The sequence below is a fragment of the Salmo salar genome, chromosome ssa12 (assembly GCF_905237065.1).
Source record: "Salmo salar chromosome ssa12, Ssal_v3.1, whole genome shotgun sequence".
In the NCBI taxonomy this organism is placed as follows: Eukaryota; Metazoa; Chordata; class Actinopteri; order Salmoniformes; family Salmonidae; genus Salmo; species Salmo salar.
In genome coordinates, this window is record NC_059453.1 from 84,279,767 (window position 1) to 84,301,152 (window position 21,386).

At 43.5% G+C, this 21,386-nt stretch overlaps 3 protein-coding genes across 7 annotated transcripts; all 3 read left to right on the forward strand.

Annotated features, from left to right (window-relative positions):
- The first annotated feature begins 255 nt into the window (after nucleotides 1–255).
- tusc2 (Tumor suppressor candidate 2) lies at nucleotides 256–2,024 on the forward strand. Of its 2 annotated transcripts, none has more exons than XM_014133662.2 (4): nucleotides 256–447; nucleotides 934–1,120; nucleotides 1,289–1,409; nucleotides 1,523–2,024. In XM_014133662.2, the coding sequence occupies exons 2-4, from the start codon at nucleotides 969–971 to the stop codon at nucleotides 1,586–1,588; spliced, it is 339 nt and encodes a 112-aa protein (XP_013989137.1). In that variant the 5' UTR covers nucleotides 256–447; nucleotides 934–968; the 3' UTR covers nucleotides 1,589–2,024.
- A 3,639-nt stretch (nucleotides 2,025–5,663) lies between these two features.
- Nucleotides 5,664–10,014, forward strand: LOC106565981 (hyaluronidase-2). 4 transcript variants are annotated; one of them, XM_045691868.1, is made up of 5 exons: nucleotides 5,664–6,062; nucleotides 6,425–6,505; nucleotides 6,605–7,584; nucleotides 8,541–8,630; nucleotides 8,893–10,014. In XM_045691868.1, the coding sequence occupies exons 3-5, from the start codon at nucleotides 6,649–6,651 to the stop codon at nucleotides 9,289–9,291; spliced, it is 1,425 nt and encodes a 474-aa protein (XP_045547824.1). In that variant the 5' UTR covers nucleotides 5,664–6,062; nucleotides 6,425–6,505; nucleotides 6,605–6,648; the 3' UTR covers nucleotides 9,292–10,014. The 4 variants fall into 4 exon arrangements, with proteins under 4 accessions (XP_045547824.1, XP_013989186.1, XP_045547825.1 ...); XM_045691869.1 differs by lacking the exon at nucleotides 6,425–6,505 and having other exon boundaries at nucleotides 5,667–6,062; nucleotides 8,893–9,331; nucleotides 9,371–10,014; XM_014133711.2 differs by lacking the exon at nucleotides 6,425–6,505 and having other exon boundaries at nucleotides 5,664–6,067.
- A 1,626-nt stretch (nucleotides 10,015–11,640) lies between these two features.
- hyal1 (hyaluronidase 1) lies at nucleotides 11,641–14,816 on the forward strand. Its single transcript, XM_014133713.2, has 4 exons — nucleotides 11,641–11,929; nucleotides 12,169–13,088; nucleotides 13,212–13,301; nucleotides 13,387–14,816. Exons 1-4 carry the CDS (start codon nucleotides 11,926–11,928, stop codon nucleotides 13,705–13,707), a joined length of 1,335 nt encoding a protein of 444 aa, XP_013989188.2. The 5' UTR covers nucleotides 11,641–11,925; the 3' UTR covers nucleotides 13,708–14,816.
- Nucleotides 14,817–21,386: the final 6,570 nt, after the last annotated feature.

Sequence of the window (21,386 nt, forward strand, 5' to 3'; positions counted from 1 at the left end):
TGCCTCCCTTGTCCTGCAAGTGTATACTCGTCACACGTCATGAAACGTCTTCAAAAGTGTCCACTTAATTTGAAAGCTTAGGGGATAGGGTGCGTCTTAATAAGTGTTTGGACTGCAAACTTTGACACAGAGAATGTTACTATTATTTCCTTGTGATGGTGTACAGATTTAGTAAAGGATGCTGTGCAAACATCTACCTACATCCTCTCTGTACTGGCTAGAGGTTACATTGTTTATGTCACTCATGCGCAAGCTCAGCTGACCAACCGTGCCGCTCTTTCGTTCGTTTAGACCACACGTCACGTCAGTGTGATTGTTTTTTGAGATCTGTACTAGCTAGCTAGCCAGCCATTTTAGCTATTTAACAACAACAGTGTATTTGATCAACACTACCCTACTCCAAGGACGAATAGAAGTCACTACGCTAAAAATAATGAATATGTTACTGTAAGTGCTGTCACCATAATACACCGTTAGCTAGAGCTAACGTCAGCTTACCTTGCTAATTGTTAAAAGTTACTAGGTTAGCGTAGCAAACAGCCAGGGAACTGTTGACATAGTTATCTAGCTTTGGTTGATGCAGTTTCAAAGCTTAATTCATTTACTATATTAAGATAACTTAGTTTGCTATCAGCTGTAATTTGAACAGTGTGACGTTAGCTAGCCATCTTGGCCAAGCTGGCCAACGTCGTTCGCTAACTACAGTAACTAGCTAATGTTAAGTTGACAGTTTGAATGCCAAGTAGTTAGCAAGCAAACATAGCTATTTAAATTGCTAGCTAACTATTGTTTGGCCTATGTGGTAACATCAGGCTAGCTAACGCAACAGCTTGTGTGTTTTAACAGCAGTGCCTATGGCATAACTGTTCTTGTTTTCAGATCCAAACCAGGAAACAACTGACTGTCTGAATAGCTCATATACTCGTTGCCTAGGGGTTTTCACAGGGGATAATGTCCCATCTCTGAAGATGGGAGGCAGTGGGTCCAAGGTGAAAGGTGCTTGGCCATTTGCTGGTTCAGGAGCTGGAGGTGATTCAGGAAGCGAGGGGCAAGAAGACCAGTCTTTGACCCGCCTCAAAGGGACCAGAAAATCAACCCCATTTATTTTCACAAGGAGGAGGTAATAATGTCTGCTAAATGCAATATGTAGCCTATATGATATGTGATCCTTAGTGAAATGCTTTCCAATACCTGGTGTGTGTGTGTGTGTGTGTGTGTGTGTGTGTGTGTGTGTGTGTGTGTGTGTGTGTGTGTGTGTGTGTGTGTGTGTGTGTGTGTGTGTGGATAGCTCTCTTTACTATGATGAGGATGGGGACCTGGCTCATGAGTTCTATGAAGAGACTGTGGTGACAAGAAATGGCCGGAAGAGGTCCAAGCTGAAGAGGATTCAGAAGAACCTCATACCTCAGGTACGCTGATTGGATGAACACTTGAGAGTCCCAGACTGTGTTTTGGAAAGGTATCCAGTTACCCATGGTTCTTGTTTATAATTACTGTTGTGGGTATTGTTATCTGTTTGCAGGGAATTGTGAAGCTGAACCACCCCCGGATCCATGTAGATTTTCCTGTCATCCTCTGTGAGGTGTGAATCACATTGGGCTGGTCAATGTGGAAAAGATACCTGTCAGTCAAAGGCTGCCCCACACTACAACTGCTCCATCTTGAACGCTGGTGTTCCTCTGAGAAGATGGATGAGATGTCTGACTACAGCTGTGGACAGACCACCGAAGCTATGTTGCGGAGAGAAAGGGGAGGTGGATAGATATTTGGTGAAATACAGAGTAAAAGTACTGCCTTTTGTGACATGTAGAGAAGTGTTTGTGTGGGAGAGAAAGGTAGCTCAAGATAAGGGAAGGTATATGAATTCCCACAGTACATGTTGACCATTTTCAATATTATCATATCTATGTCTGCCCCTGTGATTGGAGCCAAGACCTGCACTAGTGAACTTTTAATGTAAATAAAAAAATAAAAACCTGTCTGAGTTGGAAATACTTGAATAAATGGTTTACCAGGCTAAAAGACTGAGGCATCCCCTGTTTTTATCAAGTCCACATATGGTTCACAGTCTGAGTTTTGTTCCATAAGAGTATTTAACTGGTCACAATTAAATACTCTTGTGGTCACAATATCGATGTGGTCACAATGTGGTCACAATATCGATGGTTTTGTATTCTGTGATTTAAAGACTGATTGGCTCAATTTACTAGTCCTTCTCTTTCTAGTTATCATCATCCTGGGAAGCTGTCGTTGGTGAATATTTTTTTTCTCTCTGCTGTATTTCAGTTTAGGCACCAGGGGGCAGTGCTCTTGTACAGGTGGGTCTCAACATAGGTTTGATTCTGTAACATTTTTGGGTCAGTCATCTTTTATGCCAATTGACTTTGAATAATTTAGGATGATTATGACATATGTCTAGTTGTTTATGATAGTCAAGTACTTTATAGACATTTTGAAGGTTTGGTGGAAAGTATTCTAATGATAATCAATTTGTACAGTATCTTATGTTTCATGATCATGATATATTGTCAGTTTCAGTGTTGTTTGCTCTCTTGTAGCATATGGCTGGCTATGGGCATAACGGCCATCTCTGGCCCCTGTAATTGTATGGAATGTGGTCGGGTATGTTTCAGGGCCAGGGGTCAGACTCTGATGTAATTCCTCCTTCATTCCTTCCTTTGATGTTCTGCAGAGCAACTTCCTCTGAGATGTGTTACTCTCGATTGGGTGAGGCTTGTTTATGACCCTAAAGTGTGTTTTAGCCATACTGATGGATTTAGCAAGATGAGTAATACATCCAAATAGCATACTGTAAGCAATTTATCATGACATTTTATTTTATTTAATCAGAAAGTCCCATGGAGTTCAGAAGACCACTTTCCCAAGGGAGACCTCAACCTGGCATACTTTCAAATGCCATAGGCAGTTTATGTAAAGTATGTGAATTCATGGGTTGTTGGTGTAAAAATTGATTTTCATACATCTCAGAGATAAAAAATAATTTTATAAAGCAATTTCTCACATGATCAACAAAGTTCAAAATGTAACCTGTGTGAGTTCTAGGCTATTATACAGTCCTATGGTCCCTCTGATTTTTAAAGTGCTTGTGTATGATGAAGGTAACAGAGTGTGTGTTTCCAGTTCCCTACATTGTTATCACTTCCTGGAGGTGCCTGAAGACTGATGATGTAATGTCCAGGAGTCAAGGGTCAAAGGGAAGCACGCAGGATGGAGGGAAACTGCCCATCCCTTCTCTTCCCTCACTCTCTCTTTGTCTCATTCACACGCATACTAGCAGGTGAGTCAGCAGAGCTTGGAGAACAAACAGCGGAACAGCATCAACTGAGTGACCCTGACAGGATGAGGTCTCACTTCCAGGGGTTTTTGTCTATCATGTGCTCTCAGATCCTCCACGTCACATGCACCCTTTAGGCATATGTTTTGTTGGACTTTGCTTCTAACTATTCATTTAAAAGCTTTCAACCCCAGCCTGCTCTAAATCTTTCCATGATCTTGGCAACATGACAGCATGTGGTACTTGGTTGGTTCATTTGAGCCACTGCCAATGGCCATCGCATCTGCCTCAAGCGGAACATCTGCATGCCAGATGTCTGTGTCCAGACAGAGTTTAAATGCTACTAGTCCTAGAGATATACCATGCTTGCTTACATGAACTATAGGTTATTCTGTAACACTTTATATTATGGTGTAGCCTACTTACAATTATTTATTAAGGGGTATAAACGGTCATTTATAAGTGTATAGATAGTTTATGAATATGTAATGAACATGTATAACACATTGTATGCTTGTCATCTAACTATGTTTATGAACTCTAATGGTCCTGTGTGGCTCAGCTGGTAGAGTGTGGCTTTTGCAACGCCAGGGTTGTGGGTTCGATTCCCATGGGGGACCAGTACCAAAATGAATGCACTCAAGTTGCTCTGGATAAGAGAGCCTGTTAAATTACTAAAATGTATTAAACTGAGAACTCAAACTATAGGCATGGCGTTCTCAGTATGTTGGGAGGGTCTATGCCAGGCTTCGGTAAAATCACAAGGAAATCAGCTCAAAGGGGTTTTAATTTAGGACATCTGTTACCAAGTATTCCCACGCATAAAAAGAGAGGCATATGTGATCTTATCCCAATGTAAAGGTTTGAAGTTATTCTGTTTTGTCAAATAATCTGTTTGGGATTCTTGTGGTTAATTTGCAGTACAAATTATTTATAACTATGTTCAACCCCCCGACAATCCTTTCAAGGGAAAACCGGCCCATGGCTGAATGTAATTGGGACCCCTGTTCTATGCTGTCAACAGCTATTAAATCTAGATAATGCAACAATATACACTATATATACAAAATTATGTGGACATCCCTTCAAATTAGTTGATTTGGCTATTTCAGCAACACCCGTTGCTGACAGGTGTGTAAAATCGAGCACACAGCCATGCAATCTTCATAGGTAAATATTGGCAGTAAAATGGCTCAGTGACTTTCAACGTGGCACTGTCATAGGATGACACCCTTCCAACAAGTCAGTTCATCAAATTTCTGCCCTGCTTGAGCTGCCCGGGTCAACTGTAAGTGCTGTTATTGTGACGTGGAAATGTGTAGAAGCAACAACAGCTCAGTTGCGAAGTCGTAGGCCACACAATCTCACAGAACGGGGATGCCGAGTGCTGAAGCGCGTAACGCGTAAAAATCGTCTGTCTTCGGTTGTAACACTCACCACTGAGTTCCAAATTGCCTCTGGAAGCAACGTTTGCACACAAACTGTTAGTCGGGAGCTCCATGAAATGGGTTTCAATGGTCGAGCAGCCGCACAGAAGCCTTAGATCACCATGCGCAATGCCAAGCGCCGGCTGGAGGGGTGTAAAGCTCGCCGTCATTGGACTCTGGAGCAGTGGAAACACATTCTCTGGAGTGATAAATCACGCTTCACCATCTGGCAGTCTGAAGGACAAATCTGGGTTTGGTGGATGCCAGAAGAACGCTACCTGCCCCAATGCATAGTACCAACTGTAAAGTTTGGTGGAGGAGGAATAATGGTCTGGGGGTGTTTTTCATGCTTCAGGCTCTTTAAGTTCCAGTGAAGGAAAATCTTAATGCTACAGCATACAATGACATTCTAGATGATTCTGTGCTTCCAACTTTGTGGCAACTGTTTGAGGAAGGTCCTTTCCTGTTTCAGCATGACGATGCCCCGTGCACATAAAACAAACAAAGTCCATACAGAAATGGTTTGTCAAGATCGGTGTGGAAGAACTTGACTGGCCTGCACAGAGCCCTGACATCAACCCCATCAAACACCTTTGGGATGAACTGTAACGCAGACTGTGAGCCAGACCTCTCTAATGCTCTTGTGCCTGAATGGAAGCAAGTCCCCGCAGCATTGTTCCAACATCTAGTGGAAAACCTTCCCAGAAGAGTGGAGGTTGTTATAGAAGCAAAGGGGGGACCAACTCCATATTAATGCACATGATTTTGGAATGAGATGTTCTACAAGTAGATGTCCACATACTTTTGGCCATGTACTGCATCTGTTTTCAATGACCAAATTGGAAACGTTTTGGACTGACTCATTCTGAAGTGTTGAACTGACAAATTAAAGGAACTATTTTCAATTAAAAACAGGAAAGAAATATTAACTGGAAAGAAATATAAATATTATAAGATATTAAACCTATGTTAGCCCAATTATTTTGGTGTCATACAATATATTAAGAACCACTTGACACGCCTACAGTAAAATATCATAATTGTAGGGTTTAGTTCGCCACTCCCCCATTTTCATGCTGAATGGAACGTCCTGAAGTGGTCCAGTCTCGTGCAACTGAACTGACAACAGTACGAGGTTTACGGTACACTGTCGGTTCAAGTTGTAAAGTACAGTAATAATACACGCCAGTGACATAAAGGAAATACCAGTGTTTTTACCTATTATTGCAGGGATCACTTAAAGTTTGTGTCATTCACTTTTCTCCAACTTATCTTGAGGAAAGACAAACGTGGCTTGGAATATAGCAGGACTCCATCTTTTGGGAATGCTTCCTCGTTCGGTAAAGTATGTTTTTCTATTTTCTTTTCCACTAATTAAAACTTCCTCATGGATAAAAGGTGGGTGTTGTACACCCACAGCAAAAATGTAAGGGTGTGTTTCCCGAGACAAGCGTCTACTGCTTTTTCAATCCACTGCTGCTAAATACTGTTTCCCACCAAACGGATTACTTTCAATAACCTAGAACTTTTACTAAATATTAAATTCATCATCTTCATGAAAAGTGGTATTGTTTCTAGGCTTGTCATATACAGTAGGCTGCTTGATCTTAATGCATTATTCATAGAGGCTTTCACGCTGAATACAATGAATTAAACCAGCTGAACTGTTCACAGCATATATCCTCTTTATTCATAAACCTAGTGTATGTCTTGAACCTGTGGGGAAAGTGAGCCCTTTATTTCAACTTTTATGCTCATGGAGGTACCCAAGTAATTACAGTTGGTAAGCAAATCTGAATCTATTGATTAGAAATCCAAATATAATTTGTGATGTTTACTTCAATTTACATTTAAAATAAGCTAATGTAATTTATCTTTACAGGACAGGAGAGCAGAGTGAAAAGATATTCATTCCCCACAAAAGTCATGTACTGGACTGCACTGCCTGATTGGAAAGTATTGTTGTTGGTGACTCTTCTATGGGACTGCTGCTTCTGTGCAGAGGAACTGAAGCCCACAAGATGGCCACTGTATCCCCAAAAGCCTCTGGTCCTGGCCTGGAATGCCCCGACGGAGGACTGCGGCCCGCGGCACAGTATCCATTTTCAGCTGGAGCAGTTCCAGATTGTGGCGTCGCCCAACGAGGGCTTTGTCCGCCAGAACCTCACCATATTTTACAAGGACCGCTTAGGGTTGTACCCCTACTATGATGAGCCTGATGGTACAGCCATGAACGGTGGGCTCCCGCAGGTTGCCAGTCTCGCTCAGCATCTGGAGAAGATGCCGGAGGGCATTCAGTATTACATACGTGAACCAGGGGCCAAGGGACTGGCAGTTATTGACTGGGAGGAATGGAGACCACTGTGGATCCGCAACTGGGACTTCAAGGATGTGTACCGCAGACGGTCACGCCAGCTGGTGGCTGAGAAGAACCTAGCTTGGCCCGCAGAGCGTGTGGCTAAGGTGGCCCAGCAGGAGTTTGAGATGTCGGCCCGGAAGTTCATGCTGGAGACCCTGAGGCTGGCCAAGAGCCTGCGGCCCAACCAGCTGTGGGGGTTCTACCTGTTCCCAGACTGCTACAACCACGACTACAGGAACACTCTGGAGAACTACACAGGCCGCTGCCCTGACGTGGAGGTGGCCCGGAATGAAATGCTCAAATGGCTGTGGACTGAGAGTACAGCCCTCTTCCCTTCCGTCTACATGAGCACAGTGCTACGCTCTTCGCCCTCTGGGCGCCAGTTTGTCCGGAACCGGGTGAAGGAGGGGATGCGTCTGGCATCAGGGGGAGACGGGCTGGCACGTCCTGTCTTTGTGTACGCCCGGCCCACCTACGCCAACGTATTGGACCTGCTGACGGAGGTGAGGGGCCGTTTCACTGACAGTCACATAGTACTAACCAGGAGCACTTATCCTACCTAGACCTTTAAATAATATAGATTTTTTTAAAGTCTTTGTATGTTTGTTGGATTGAGACAGATGGAGGTGAAAGGTATGAGAGAGAGGTTGCTGAAAGAGCACTGGAACAGATTCAAATCCATGCTGGCTGCAGAACATCATACATGTCCTCCAGAGGCAGTGGCTTAGACAGATAGGTGGCCTGGGGTGGCCTATCTTGACCTTTTGATCAGACTGTTTACCATTGGACAGGAAATCCATCCTGCATATTCATATTCCAGCCCAATTCAGTGAGAAAGTAGTCAAGGAGTTGGAAGAATAATTTCTGTTAACCAATATCTACAGCCTATAAACCTACCCTAATAGAATCTTCATCGGGATTTGAATGATGATTCCGATTCAGTTAATGTTTTGAGGATTCAATGAGTTTTAGTTTGAAACCGTTTCATATTTTTTTCTGAATACTCCCTCTTTAAAATCTATTTCATCAGTGGGTGTGGTTTCTAACTGCTCTTTTGTGTGGTGTGTCTGTGTGTGCTGGTTTGATTGACCCTGATTCACAGACAGATTTCTCTCTGTCCTTATCTGTGGCTGCAACCCTTTCCTGTGCTATCAGCAGACACTCCAATACCACCACTCTTTTGTATGTGTGTGAGCAGGATGGGTGTTGGACATGTTACTTGCTAACACTCCATAGTGCATTTCCTTAGGGGGCATGAGCAGATAAGATGTGGTCATGCACAAAAGTGTATAGGGTCCGGTGGCCTCTCGCCCCCTCTCACGCTCAACAATACTAAGTGCATGTGGTTAATTCTGGTGCTATTTCCACTGGCTGATTTGTGCTGACTGTGCACGGTGTGCTTTTGTGATAAATCTGTACTCCTATAGTCAAGATTTTTAATGATTTCATCTCTATGCAGACGGACCTGGTCTCCACCATCGGGGAGAGTGTGGCTCTTGGGGCCGCAGGCATCATCCTCTGGGGAGACCATGCTTATGCAGGCAGCAAGGCAAGTGTCCACAGAATGACATCGCTACGAATCACTGAATGACCAAATCACAGGACCTCACTGCTTGTCACAATATCATAGTCAATCATGTCACACACTTGATGATCAGATGATTATGAGTTGTTTTTGTAGCAGCCCCTCTTCCTATCCCTTTTGTTATTATGATGTGAAATGGTTTGTAGTGGACTGTAAGCTTCATTTAAATTGGGGAGATGCAGGAACAACATCAATCTTTCAACTCTGTGTGTCTTTCTCTCTCCAGACCAGTTGCTTCAGTCTGAATGAGTACCTACAGGGTCCGCTGGGCCGGTACCTGCTCAATGTCTCCACGGCAGCAGAGCTGTGCAGCCAGAGGCTGTGCGGTTCCCAAGGACGCTGCCTGCGCAGACACCCTGACACTGATGCCTACCTGCACCTTAGCCCCCTCACCCACAGCATAGTCAGCCTGGAAAATGGCAAATTCAACGTTCAAACTCTAGGTCAGCTTGGGGAAGAGGACATAATGGGCTTTCAGAGAGAGTTTCAGTGCCAGTGCTATAGTGGCTACCAGGGAGAGGGTTGTGGCCAGAGAGACCCCCTACAACAAAGAGGTATCGCACCTTCAGTCATGGGGACATGGGTTCACTGTCTGCTGCTGCTACTCCTCACACTCCTGCTCTGACTGATTGCATACATACATAGTTCATACAGCTACATTTAAAATGATTTAATGTGTATACACATGACATTATCTACACACTTCCACAAAATGCACAAACATTATATACATACACTGGGACAAATGCAAATGTGTTCACTGCGGCCCAGGTTGCTGTAAGGTTGGTGAATCTATGATTAAATGGTGGAACACTGTGGAACACGTACGTAGAGTTATGGTTGTTTGTGTGTTTTGATTTTCTTGATACATTGGAGGGCTCGCTGGAAATAACTTTGTTTACATTGCTCTCTCACTCTTTCTCAGTTTCCTCCCAACAATATATATCTCTCTCATGTCTCTTCTTCCCACCCCCCCCTTTTCTTTCTACAAACCCCCCCTTTTAAGTTGTAATTTTCTCATGATCCCTACGTTTGTTTTTGTGTGGTAGTTTTCAGCTTATGATGTATGTACAGGTTTGTATTATGTGTGTGTGCCAAAATGGGACAGGTGCACTTGATTGTTTTTAATAGCACAAAATAGTACTTAGTGCCTGACCTTTGACATTTGTATCTTTAGGTAAAAGTTCATATTTATATGAATGTATTTTCACACAAGAAAAAAGCTTTTGTTATTTTATGACAAATTGTATGACAAAAGCAAGACTACTATTTTCTCTCCAGAATTGTGCATCTATTTTACTGTGTACTGTGTTTCAATCTCTCAAAATAAATCAAAGCTGTAACAACATCCAATACAAATCTTGTAGATGCATTACTCTTGCTGGTCACTGGTCTATCAGTGCCTCTCTCTGCTTTGTTTCTGGTGGATCCAAAAATCACAATGTACACATAAGGGCTATAGGCGTAGACCCTTCAAACTCAACTCTGGAACTCGATGCCAGATCCACTGCATTTTTTTCATAGTTCCTCTTTAATCAGGGTTTGATTTAGACCTGGGACACCAGGTGTGTGCAAGTAATTATCAGGCAGAACAGAAAACCAGCAGGCTCCGGACCTCGTAGGGTAAGAGTTGGATACCCCTGGTCTAGACCTTAAATACAGGCTACTTTTGAGATTGGATTTGTCTGGCACAACATGTTATTGAAAGCACAACCCCTTCCCCCCTATAATTGTCTGGTGTTGCCAGCCAAATGTTATTTTCAGCTCTTTTCAGCAATACACATTTCCAGGAAGCTGACACATGACCTAACATTATGGAAAGACACGGCATGTTCATAGAATTCTGAGGCCAATTCTCCACAGATCTATATATCTTTTAAAAAACAGTTTTGGGGTTTTTACATCCAAATTGGTGGGTAATAGGCTACCCTCCCGATTTTGGGGTCAAATAAAACTTTGTCTGAAGCATTGCCTTACTGTAGCCTAGGCCACAACACCATCTTTGATTTAACAGCCCTCCTCTACCATAATTATAGGTTGCCTCGAGACAAAATTATTTTGGTTCCTTTGAAGTCTTCAGCAAGAGTTCCTAAAGTTTTATAGGCATGTGTGTTTAGACACATTGCAGATAGCCAGGTCTGTTAAAATGTTAATGCACAGAGCCTGTTTATTGTAATTATCTAAAGAATTAATTAATTATCCCGAGTGGTGCAGCGGTCTAAGGCACTGGTTCAAATCCAGACTGCGTCACATCACAGGCTGTGATTTGGAGTCCCATAGGGCGGCGCACAATTGGCCCAGCGTCGTCCGGGTTTGGCTGGGATAGGCCATCATTGTAAATAAGAATTTGTTCTTAACTGACTTGCCTAGTTAAATAAAAATACAAAAATATTAAAGACAGTGCATTCTGTAGGCCCATTCTGAGAGCAATACTTTGTAATAATTTATATAATACATTATTTTCACGAGATGAATGGGCTACAGTGGTTCCCAACCTGTCCTGTTCCGGGGACCACCAAATCACTGTAAAAAGCTCTTGAGGACCACCATTGGTGGAGTCGCAGAATTTTCTAAACATAAAATATTTTGGCGGTCTTAGCAGTAAATGTAGCACATAAAGGCCTATAATAATTATAATTGTTTATAATATTATTATTATAAACCATTTGCGTCGTGAAAAGTAATGTAAAATTGCTTATAATACCATTAATACTCCCAACTGTTATTATTTCTGGAAGAAAACGTATATATATAAAAAATCAAAAGAATTTCGCAAACCACCTGCAGCACCCCCGCGGACCACAGGTTGAAAACCACTGGGCTACAATAAACTAAGCATACATTGGCTTGATATTTCAAACTCGCAATTCGATTCACAAAGGTGATTCAGAGCGAAATACATTTGTTCATGTGTCTTTAACGAATGTCGACTGTATGAGAAAACGTTCTGCCTCGTTCTCTTTTGATTGGTGCTTGGAAAATCTCCTCCTCTGGTTTTTCAAGATGCACTGCATTTAGTTCGCGTGGCGCAAATGGTGAGCCGAATTTGCACTTTGTTCAATAAAAATAACAAAGACCGAACCCCAGGCATAGCGAACGACCTAAATCCAGCGCACCTACTTTTTTCTCCAGAGCGTTTTCCTTCCTCTTTCTTACTTTGAAAAGCGAAGTTGGATATCAGCAGATCATGCGATAGCAATCACTTTTCTCTGTAGTCAGTTGACTTTTAAACCAACTATTTGCCCACGAAACCGATGATATGGGTAAGTAGACTAATAAGGATCTGTTATTGTGTGACTTTGACATAGCTAAGTAATGTTTATGCAGTGAACATTTTCATTAGATTCCCTTAGCACACTCAAAGTCATGTGACTTACTTCCTCACAATAAAAAAGTAGACTGGAGAACCTGAATCATTATGTACTGACAGTGTCACTCATGCACACTGCTTATTTTTCAATTTGGCAAAATATGGTATAAAAGTTGTGTTTTCTCTCTGCAGGTACAAAGTGCATTTTCCCTGGGGTGCTGATTCTTTGTGTGAATGTGGCTGGTATTGTTCTTAGCAGTGAGCATGAAGCAGGAGCACTCCCCACACTGTCCCAGCTGCCCTTCCTCACTGTGTGGAATGCCCCTACAGCCCAGTGTAAGAGCCGCTATGGGGTGGATCTGGACCTGGGAGTGTTCAACATAGTGAGCAATCAGAACCAGAGCTTCATGGGTGACAACATCACCATCTTCTACAATACTAAACTGGGTCTGTACCCAAGATACAACCAAGGAGAGGCAGTTAACGGCGGGGTGCCACAGAATGCCAGCCTGCAGGAGCACCTGAGGGCTGCCTCTGAGAACCTCCGGACCTACATGCCTGACAGAGACTTCCAAGGGCTGGCTGTGGTGGACTGGGAGAGCTGGAGGCCACTGTGGGAGCGCAACTGGGAAGGCATGAAGGTTTACTGGGAGGGGTCCAGGGCCCTAGTGAGGGCCAAGCACCCAGACTGGAGCCCTGCTCAGGTGGAGGTGGTTGCCCGCAAGGAGTTTGAGTATGCAGCACGGGCGTTCATGGAGGGCACCCTGAGGTTGGGGGAGCAGGAGAGGCCCAAGGGGATGTGGGGCTTTTATGGCTTCCCCTCCTGCTATAACTACTACAAAAACACAACATATAACTACACAGGGGAGTGTCCTCAGATAGAGTTGAAGAGGAATGATGATCTGTTCTGGCTGTGGAACGTCTCCTCTGCCCTCTACCCAGATATCTACCTGGATCTTGGGATGCGTGGTCTTGGCAATGGCATCCTCCTGTACACACACCACCGTGTCATGGAAGCCATGAGGGTGGGCGCGCAGGTGACCCCCATGGTCCCCCCTGTGTTTCCGTACGCCCGCATTGTCTACACTTACTCTCTGGAGTTCCTCTCTCAGGCAGGTGCTCCCCTGGTTCAGTATGCTGTGCTGTACTGCCAATCCCTATTGTCTATCAGTGCAATAGTATGAGTCTAAGACTGGTACGTGATACATACTGACCCCTGATTGCTACTTTGTTAGGAGGTCCTGGTCCACACGATTGGAGAGAGTGCTGCTTTAGGATCTGCAGGGATCGTACTGTGGGGAGACAATGCCTACTCCAAATCTAAGGTACATTACAAATTAGAATTTGGTCCATTCCCTGCATATGTAAACATACACAAATAATTATTATTTGTGATTTCCTGTTTTCCAGGCGAGTTGTCAGGCAATCAAAGACTACCTGGATGAAACCCTGGGCCGTTACTTGGTGAATGTGACCACAGCAGCTACTCTATGTAGCAGGATGGTTTGCTCCTCTCGGGGCCGATGCCAGAGGAGAGACAAAGGCTCCCGTGCCTACCTCCACCTGGACCCCAGCGCCTGGACTGTGGTGCCTGAGAAGAGGCCAGAGGGGGGGCAACGCTACAGGGTCCTGGGCCAACTGAAGCCACGTGAGGCTTTGTACATACAGACCCACTTCCAGTGCCAATGCTATCCTGGCTGGGGAGGTAAACGCTGCTCCAAGCCCCTGTAGTTCTGATCGTGTTTAAAGGAGCATCGGTTACATTACGCTACATTGTTAGCCCACTCTGATTACTGTACTCACTCTTATGGGACACATTATACCCAGTCCTGAGCCAATAAGGTATAGCGGTATAACAATTATAACCAGTGTTGTTGCATTCGTGACCCTCATTTCAGACTCCCCCTGCTCAACACCAATCTGCCTCTGACCACCCCAGATAGGTGGGTTACATGTTACCAGTTGGATGAGTTTACAAGTGAGGGATGAAGTGATATGATATAATGAACAGTTTATTTGTAGATCATTGAGAAAGCCAGGAATAAACCATAGCTGACATTGACATTTAAGCACATGTCTGTTTAGAAAATAGTTTCCAGACATTTTACAAAAGTAGAAATGTAATCTCGTTAAATTACAGTTTATGACCTGGGATTATTCATATTGGTTTCAAACACGTCACAGAAAATCAGTGGTTAAGCTTGAATCCTTAGTTGAAACAATAACAAAGGGGTCATTCTGTTTCGGTAAAAAGCTGAGGGATGGGCCTTTTAGAAGTGTAACCACTCTCAAATTTATAGACAGAGCTATGGATGCAAGGACTGACCATCCATAATGAGTTATAGTTTTAACCATGTTTTGATGCTATACAGTGTTTACATTGTTTACCAACATTGGAGTAAATCAAGATTATATTTTGGGTTCTGATGGGGTATGCGAGTTGAGCTAAGCTCATGATCCATTTACAAGTTCTATTTTTCAAGAATCAATGGGTATATGTCATTCATAAATCCAAAAATGGATGTAGCAACTAAGGATTTTAGCTTTAAAATAATGCTTTATTTTGGGACTTTAAGTTTTGAAAGCTATTAGAGCTAAGGAAATCCACACCAACTGGATTGGTGCTTGACAGTTTCAGCTGTTAGCTAATGGCAAAGTCATTCTTGAGCACCACAAATGTACTCAGCAATTTACCAGAACCCTGTGGGCGTATACGTGACTCATGAGAAATGTGATGCAATGTACTCATGATTGATACTGTATGGGTGAATGTATTGTCTACCAGATACTTCAACTGAAATGTTTTTGAATTTTACATTCAATAAATGATTTCACTGGCATATCTGTACTAAAATCATAATAGGAAGTGGGCTTAAACCATTTCAGCACAGCTGCATGTGACATCCCAACCTCACACCACAGTGGGCCTATTATGGATGCCTTGTACCCACACTCTCATTTAGAAATAACATTGTTATTTGTATACTTGTGTGTGAGTTGTTAGCGGAGGAGTAGCATGCTGAGCTCTGACAGGATTCTCTGGGTTTTCTACTGCAGGTCTGTGACCACCAGGTGGTGGTGGTATGTAATAATTAAACTGAAACAAGAGTTTACCCAAGGCTGTATATGTAGCTACTACTGGTCACCACAGCTCAGAGTGGATCTTTGCAAAAGATAATTGGCCCACACAAATGTATGGATAATTTCATGCCTCAGTTTTGAAGAGCTCAAAATATGAGTGCTTATCCACTGTATTGAACCAACAGACACTGACGGACACAGTCTCAGTGTCTTCTTAGGAACATGTGGCGACCCTGATGCCCTTGATTGATTTTCACGCAGCGTGTAAGACCCTGTCTCTTCTGATAGCTGCTGTTTTAATGTGGTGTGGTTGGCTGTAATTTGGCTTTCTCCCTGGAGGATGGGCTTGCTCTTTCCCACTTCCCTCTTTATCACAGCAGACTGGATTGGGGGGAATTGAGAAAGATATCCAAAGGCTGCTGTTTCCACACACTATTATTCTGATATATGGAAACTAGGAATATATAGGAACCTTTTAGAATCATCAAAACTGTGGTTTGGGCCAGCACTGACTTTAATTACACATTACATTGTGTAATTACGCAATGATAAGTAAAAAGATGAGAACAACTTCATGTTACAACAGTCATAATAACAATTTGAATGCAACTTGTAGCTGTTATATTTTCTCCTTTTGCCATACTCCAATACTGAATAGAGCTGACCTGTAGCCTTCAGGTAGATCAGCTATAATGAGAGGCCACTGTGAGTGTTATCTGGCTCCTGCTGGAAACACAACTCTCCAAACAATTGGCCCTCTCTCCCACTAACTAACCCCTGTCTGTCAGTTCCAGTGAGCCGGGCCTTCGCTCTCCATCTCTCTATCCTCTAATCTCCACATTTGTTCATTTTGGTGTCTCGCTCTGTCACCCCTCTGTGGTCACGCCTCCCCCTCCCCTGCCGCTCGGTCTAGAGATTGTCTCGGTGGCTCTTGGTATAATAAGTGGTTCGTCACACTCTCTGTCCGTGTCCTTCAAAAGAGTCAAGACTGATCAGGCTCCATAGAGGTCTGATGTTCTTCTGTAAAGATGTGTTGTCCCTTATATGTGTGAGCAAGTCTATGTTTTTGTTCATTGATTTTTCACCGTAGGAGGGGAGTGGGAATCATGTAAAGTTTATTTGTCATATGCACAGGATACACATCTGTGACCACACTGGCTCCGAATATCTTTGACTAATGTCGTCCAAAATTACAGTACCAGTCAAAAGTTTCGACACACCTACTCATTTCAGGGTTTTTCTTTATTTTTACTATTTTATACATTGTAGAATAATAGTGAAGACATCAACACTAGGAAATAACACATATGGAATCATGTAGTAACGAAAAAAGTGTTAAACAAATCAAAATATATTTTATATTTGAGATTATTCAAAGTAGCCACCCTTTGCCTTGATGACATTTGCCTTGGCATTCTCTCAACCAGCTTCACCTGGAATGCTTTTCCAACAGTCTTGAAGGAGTTCCCACCTATGCTGAGCGCTTGTTAGCTGCTTTTCCTTCACTCTGCGGTCCAACTCATCCCAAACTATCTCAGTTGGGTTGAGGATGGGTGATTGCGGAGGCCAGGTCATCTGATGCAGCACTCCATCACTCTCCTTATTGGTCAAATAGCCCTTACACAGCCTGGAGGTGTGTTGGGTCATTGTCCTGTTGAAAAACAAATGATAGTCCCACTAAGCACAAACCAGATGGGATGGCATATCGCTGTAGAATGCTGTAGTAGCCATGCTGGTTAAGTGTGCCTTGAATTCTAAATCAATCACTGACAGTTTCACCAGCAAAGTACCCCCACACCATCACACCTACATGCAATAACACTTTTGTGGTTACTACATGATTCCATATGTGTTATTTCATAGTTTTGATGTCTTCACTATTATTCTACAATGTAGAAAATAGTAAAAATAAAGAAAAACCCTTGAAAGAGTAAATGTGTCCAAACTTTTGACTAGTACTGTATATTTACCTAGTAGCACAGTAGGCCAATGCACTATTTGTGACAGTTTCACAGAAATAAAACTCATGAGCTCTCCTGTTCCTAGGTACACAGACACAATAGATGCTTGATGGAGGCTGAGGTGTTTGTGGAGACTGTCACACAAAATGTTCTCTGACACTTCAATAATAATATATCCATCAAATGTAAGAAAATGACATCAGGACATGGGGGGGGGGGTGATAGAGGTCACAATGTCCTATTTCTCTGAGATGGGGCTCTGATTGCACTCACTTCACTGAATGGCCATTTCTCCCTCTGAGTGGCGGACAGACTCTATCTGGCTGTTGTGCATGTCATATCAACGCAATGCCTGAATGCAGACAGTTTCAAGATATTCACTTTCTTTATTCATGGAAGATAAATGAATAACCTTGTATAAACTCTCTCTCAGGGGTATGACATGAGAGGAGTGTGTATCTCTGCGCGTGCAGGTGTGTGCACATGGGTTTGTGCGCCTACCTGTGTATGTATGTGTGCGTGTGAGTTGAAGATTTGCTGTCTCTGCAGTATGTGTCCTGATGAGAGGTGACCTGACAGACTGTCACATGTGACTTCTCCACCGATGAGCAGCTCTGTTCTCCACCCCGCCAGACCCCATTAGAGCTCGGTGAATACCACCACACACACACACACACACACACCAAGGTTAACCCCATGGACCTTCAGCCAATGAGGAAAACTTGCACTTTTCAGATAAGTAATTTATTATGTAATTAATTTAAATGTGATTTATTTTTGTAAGCAGATAATCCATTTCAGCATTTTCATTTTACTGAATTTTGATCTAAGCTCATTTGAATAAAATGTTTTCTGCACATTAGTCTGGGTAATGAAGTGGATCTCCGAAGAGAGATGCTTTTGTTATAAGAGGAGGCTCTCGGTAGTGGCACAATGAAGGAGAAGACTGACATGCTGGTCACCTCACCGTGGGGAAATGCTGATTGGATTGTAGATGGGAACCAGTGAAGAATATGAATAACGACTTGTAATTTGCTACAAAATAGGAAGAAAATATCTTATCAGTCTCTAGTGACACCTTAAAATACCACTCATCTCATATGTAAACGACTGTAAGATGGCTGCCATTGCAAAAGGGAAGGGATCACTGCAGCTGCCTCGCTTTACAACCGCGATGGCTGCCATTTGCCAAGTGTTTTGTGTTTCTTTTTCAAACAGTCTCTGAATATTAATATCAACCTGACAAATGTTGCGTTAGCAGCAGATAGAGCAATAGCGATCCCGTGTGTTGGAGGGCCTTAGCACATACCGTGCTTGGAGCTGATTTCAAATGAACTACATCACGACACTTAGTGGCCTTGCCTAGGCCCTGGGGACGTGAGAACCTAGTCTAAGAAAAATTGGACCAAAGTTTACAATAGACAGCAAACTGTTCTGTAACATCCCTACTCTCTCCTATAATACGTATGCTATGTCTTTTAAAGAACTCATTGATCTCAATCCACAAGCTGATCCAGCTCCTACCAGTGACAGAGAGACAACAAAAGGAAGAGCGAGAGAGAGAGATTAGAATAATGTAATTTGCATATTTCTATACCCATATTTTTTTAAATCCACAATTCAGTCAAATTGTGTATCTTCTTATCATATTTTTTATTTCATTCTTGGAGATGTAGCTTGCCTTGTGCTTTTAATTAACTTAAAGCCCCACTAAACATGACTCTTAGAGAAAAATTCATTTTTAGAACATAGAATAAACTTTTCTCAGTAATAGCAGAGGACAGCTCTTAAGACGTTTCATGGACTATTCCCCACACGCCTTGTATAGCAATTATGACTGTAATGGAGTACATTAACCATTGACACATACATTTTGCATCGTATAAAATGTACCATTAAATTCGCTTTAATTAAAAACACACACACACACACCACCTCTCCACTCCCAATCACACACATACTATAGACATGAATACGCATCCTTATATAAATTCAGTCTTTGTACAGGAATCCCAGGAATGCCTGTTGTTCGGCCTCAACAGAAATGTCACGGTTACATTTTGTAACCTTTACTAGAGAACGTTATCTGCTCTGATAGCGAGGCAGAGCTGGGACGGGGACCACGGCGATGCGATTGGATTTGAAAGGTCCCCATCGGAGTCATGCCCGCGGGCTATCTCCCCTTCACAGTTCAGCAACACCAGCGCTACGGCAGGCCGTCCACACCACACACCACTCTGTAACGTTACAAGGATCTAATCTGTCCCAGTGTATCTGCGTCTCTCCACACAGCATCAGGCTGGGGGAAGATGGAGGGGATAGAGGAGGATGGAGGAGGATGGGGAGTAGGGATGGAGGATGGAGAGGATAGAGGAGGATGGGGAGTAGGGATAGAGGATGGGGAGGATGGAGGAGGATTGAGAGGATGGAGTAGGGATGGAGGATGGAGAGGATGGAGTAGGGATAGAGGATGGAGAGGATAGAGGAGGATTAGAGGAGGATGGAGAGGATGGAGTAGGGATGGAGGATGGAGAGGATAGAGGAGGATGGAGAGGATGGAGTAGGGATAGAGGATGGAGAGGATAGAGGAGGATGGAGAGGATGGAGTAGGGATGGATGATGGAGAGGATAGAGGAGGATGGAGAGGATGGAGGAGGATGGGGAGTAGGGATGGAGGATGGAGAGAATGGAGTAGGGATGGATGATGGAGAGGATAGGGGAGGATGGAGAGGATGGAGTAGGGATGGAGGATGGAGAGGATAGAGGAGGGTTAGAGGAGGATGGGGAGGAGGGATGGAGGATGGGGAGGATGGAGTAGGGATGGAGTATGGAGAGAATAGAGGAGGGTTAGAGGAGGATGGGGAGGAGGGATGGAGGATGGAGTAGGGATGGAGGATGGAGAGAATAGAGGAGGGTTAGAGGAGGATGGGGAGGAGGGATGGAGGATGGGGAGGATGGAGTAGGGATGGAGGATGGAGAGAATAGAGGAGGGTTAGAGGAGGATGGGGAGGAGGGATGGAGGATGGGGAGGATGGAGTAGGGATGGAGTATGGAGAGAATAGAGGAGGGAAGGGGAGGATGGGGGATTCTCTGTCCATATTCTTCCTTGAGGTACACCATCCAAGCAGGTATATGTCTCAGTCCACTCCCATTTACACACTAGGGGGCAGTAGTAGTTAATGTAACTCAACAGGTGAAACTGGGCGCTGATTTTACTGCATGTGGATAGTCTCTCTCAGTCGTGCTGCCTGGGCGAGGGCCCTACTTGCATTTTCCCAGCCATTTTGGTTGCTTGTCATGGCTGTGTGATGTTTTCACTGCTTCATCTTTCATATACCAATAAACCCTACAATACTTCAACATGTTATCGTATGGAGACCTTACACATTTGTGTGGCTCAGTTGGTAGGGCATGGCATTTGCAATGTAAGCGTTGTGGGTTCAATTTCCATGGGGGACCAGTATGGAAAACAATTATGAAAAATATATCCACAAACTACTCTAAGTCTCTCTGGATAAAAGCGCCTGCTAAAATTTAAATATTATGAATTCACACGTTTAGAGCTCATATATAGTTATTGAGTGTCTTTTTTATTGTGGATAATGCAGAAAATACTTTGACATGTTGTCTTTGTCAGCATGTTGAAAGGATGCCAGCCAAAATAAAAGTCCTCCAGGAAAGGATTCCTGTGTGACCGATCCAGGGTGGCAAAATGTCGGTAACTTTCCCAAAAACACTGGTTTTCCAGAAATCCTGATAGGAATCAGGTCTTCCTGCTTTTTAACTCTTGAATACGCAATCTTTTAACCAGGATTTCTGGAAAATCTGGGAATTTTAGGAATGTTAACAGAAATTTGCAACCATAGACCGATGAAAGCACTTCTGAAAACCTCTATGCACTTCTAAGAAAATGAACAATTAAGTAATCTTCCTCTTTTTTTACAGATTACAGCACCTGGTATTCCAGGCAGTCTCCCATCCAAGTACCAACCAGCCCTGACCCTGCTTAGCTACCAAGATCAGGCATGTTCTCACCAAATTGACCCATTATCTCACCGAATTACAACGTTGGCTCTTCGCCGTGCTCTGCCACAAGGAGTCGCTAGAGCTCGATGAGCCAAGGAACGGCCAAACACTACCCTACTCCGGACAGCGCTGTCCAATGGGGCTCCAGGTCACAGTCGGCTATTCTTCCTCTTCTTCTAAGCGTTAGTTTAATCGAGTACACGCTTAACTGAATGAGAACAGAGACAGAATATAGAGGCTGATGACTGGTTGCCCTATGCTGACGCAACATTTGTCAGGTCTTGCTCAGTTGTGCACCGGGGCCTCCCACTCTTCTTTCTATTCTGGTTAGAGCCAGTTTGT

What these genes read in the sequence shown, in the direction of transcription:
- tusc2 (XM_014133662.2), top strand. Translation starts at nt 969, where the DNA reads ATGGGAGGCAGTGGGTCCAAGGTGAAAGGTGCTTGGCCATTTGCTGGT. An exon ending in TTTATTTTCACAAGGAGGAG is followed by an intron (nt 1,121 to 1,288) that starts GTAATAATGTCT and finishes GTGTGTGGATAG; the next exon opens with CTCTCTTTACTATGATGAGG. An exon ending in AGAAGAACCTCATACCTCAG is followed by an intron (nt 1,410 to 1,522) that starts GTACGCTGATTG and finishes ATCTGTTTGCAG; the next exon opens with GGAATTGTGAAGCTGAACCA.
- LOC106565981 (XM_014133711.2), top strand. Translation starts at nt 6,649, where the DNA reads ATGTACTGGACTGCACTGCCTGATTGGAAAGTATTGTTGTTGGTGACT. An exon ending in TATTGGACCTGCTGACGGAG is followed by an intron (nt 7,585 to 8,540) that starts GTGAGGGGCCGT and finishes ATCTCTATGCAG; the next exon opens with ACGGACCTGGTCTCCACCAT. An exon ending in ATGCTTATGCAGGCAGCAAG is followed by an intron (nt 8,631 to 8,892) that starts GCAAGTGTCCAC and finishes TTCTCTCTCCAG; the next exon opens with ACCAGTTGCTTCAGTCTGAA.
- hyal1 (XM_014133713.2), top strand. An exon ending in CTCTGGAGTTCCTCTCTCAG is followed by an intron (nt 13,089 to 13,211) that starts GCAGGTGCTCCC and finishes CTACTTTGTTAG; the next exon opens with GAGGTCCTGGTCCACACGAT. An exon ending in ATGCCTACTCCAAATCTAAG is followed by an intron (nt 13,302 to 13,386) that starts GTACATTACAAA and finishes CCTGTTTTCCAG; the next exon opens with GCGAGTTGTCAGGCAATCAA.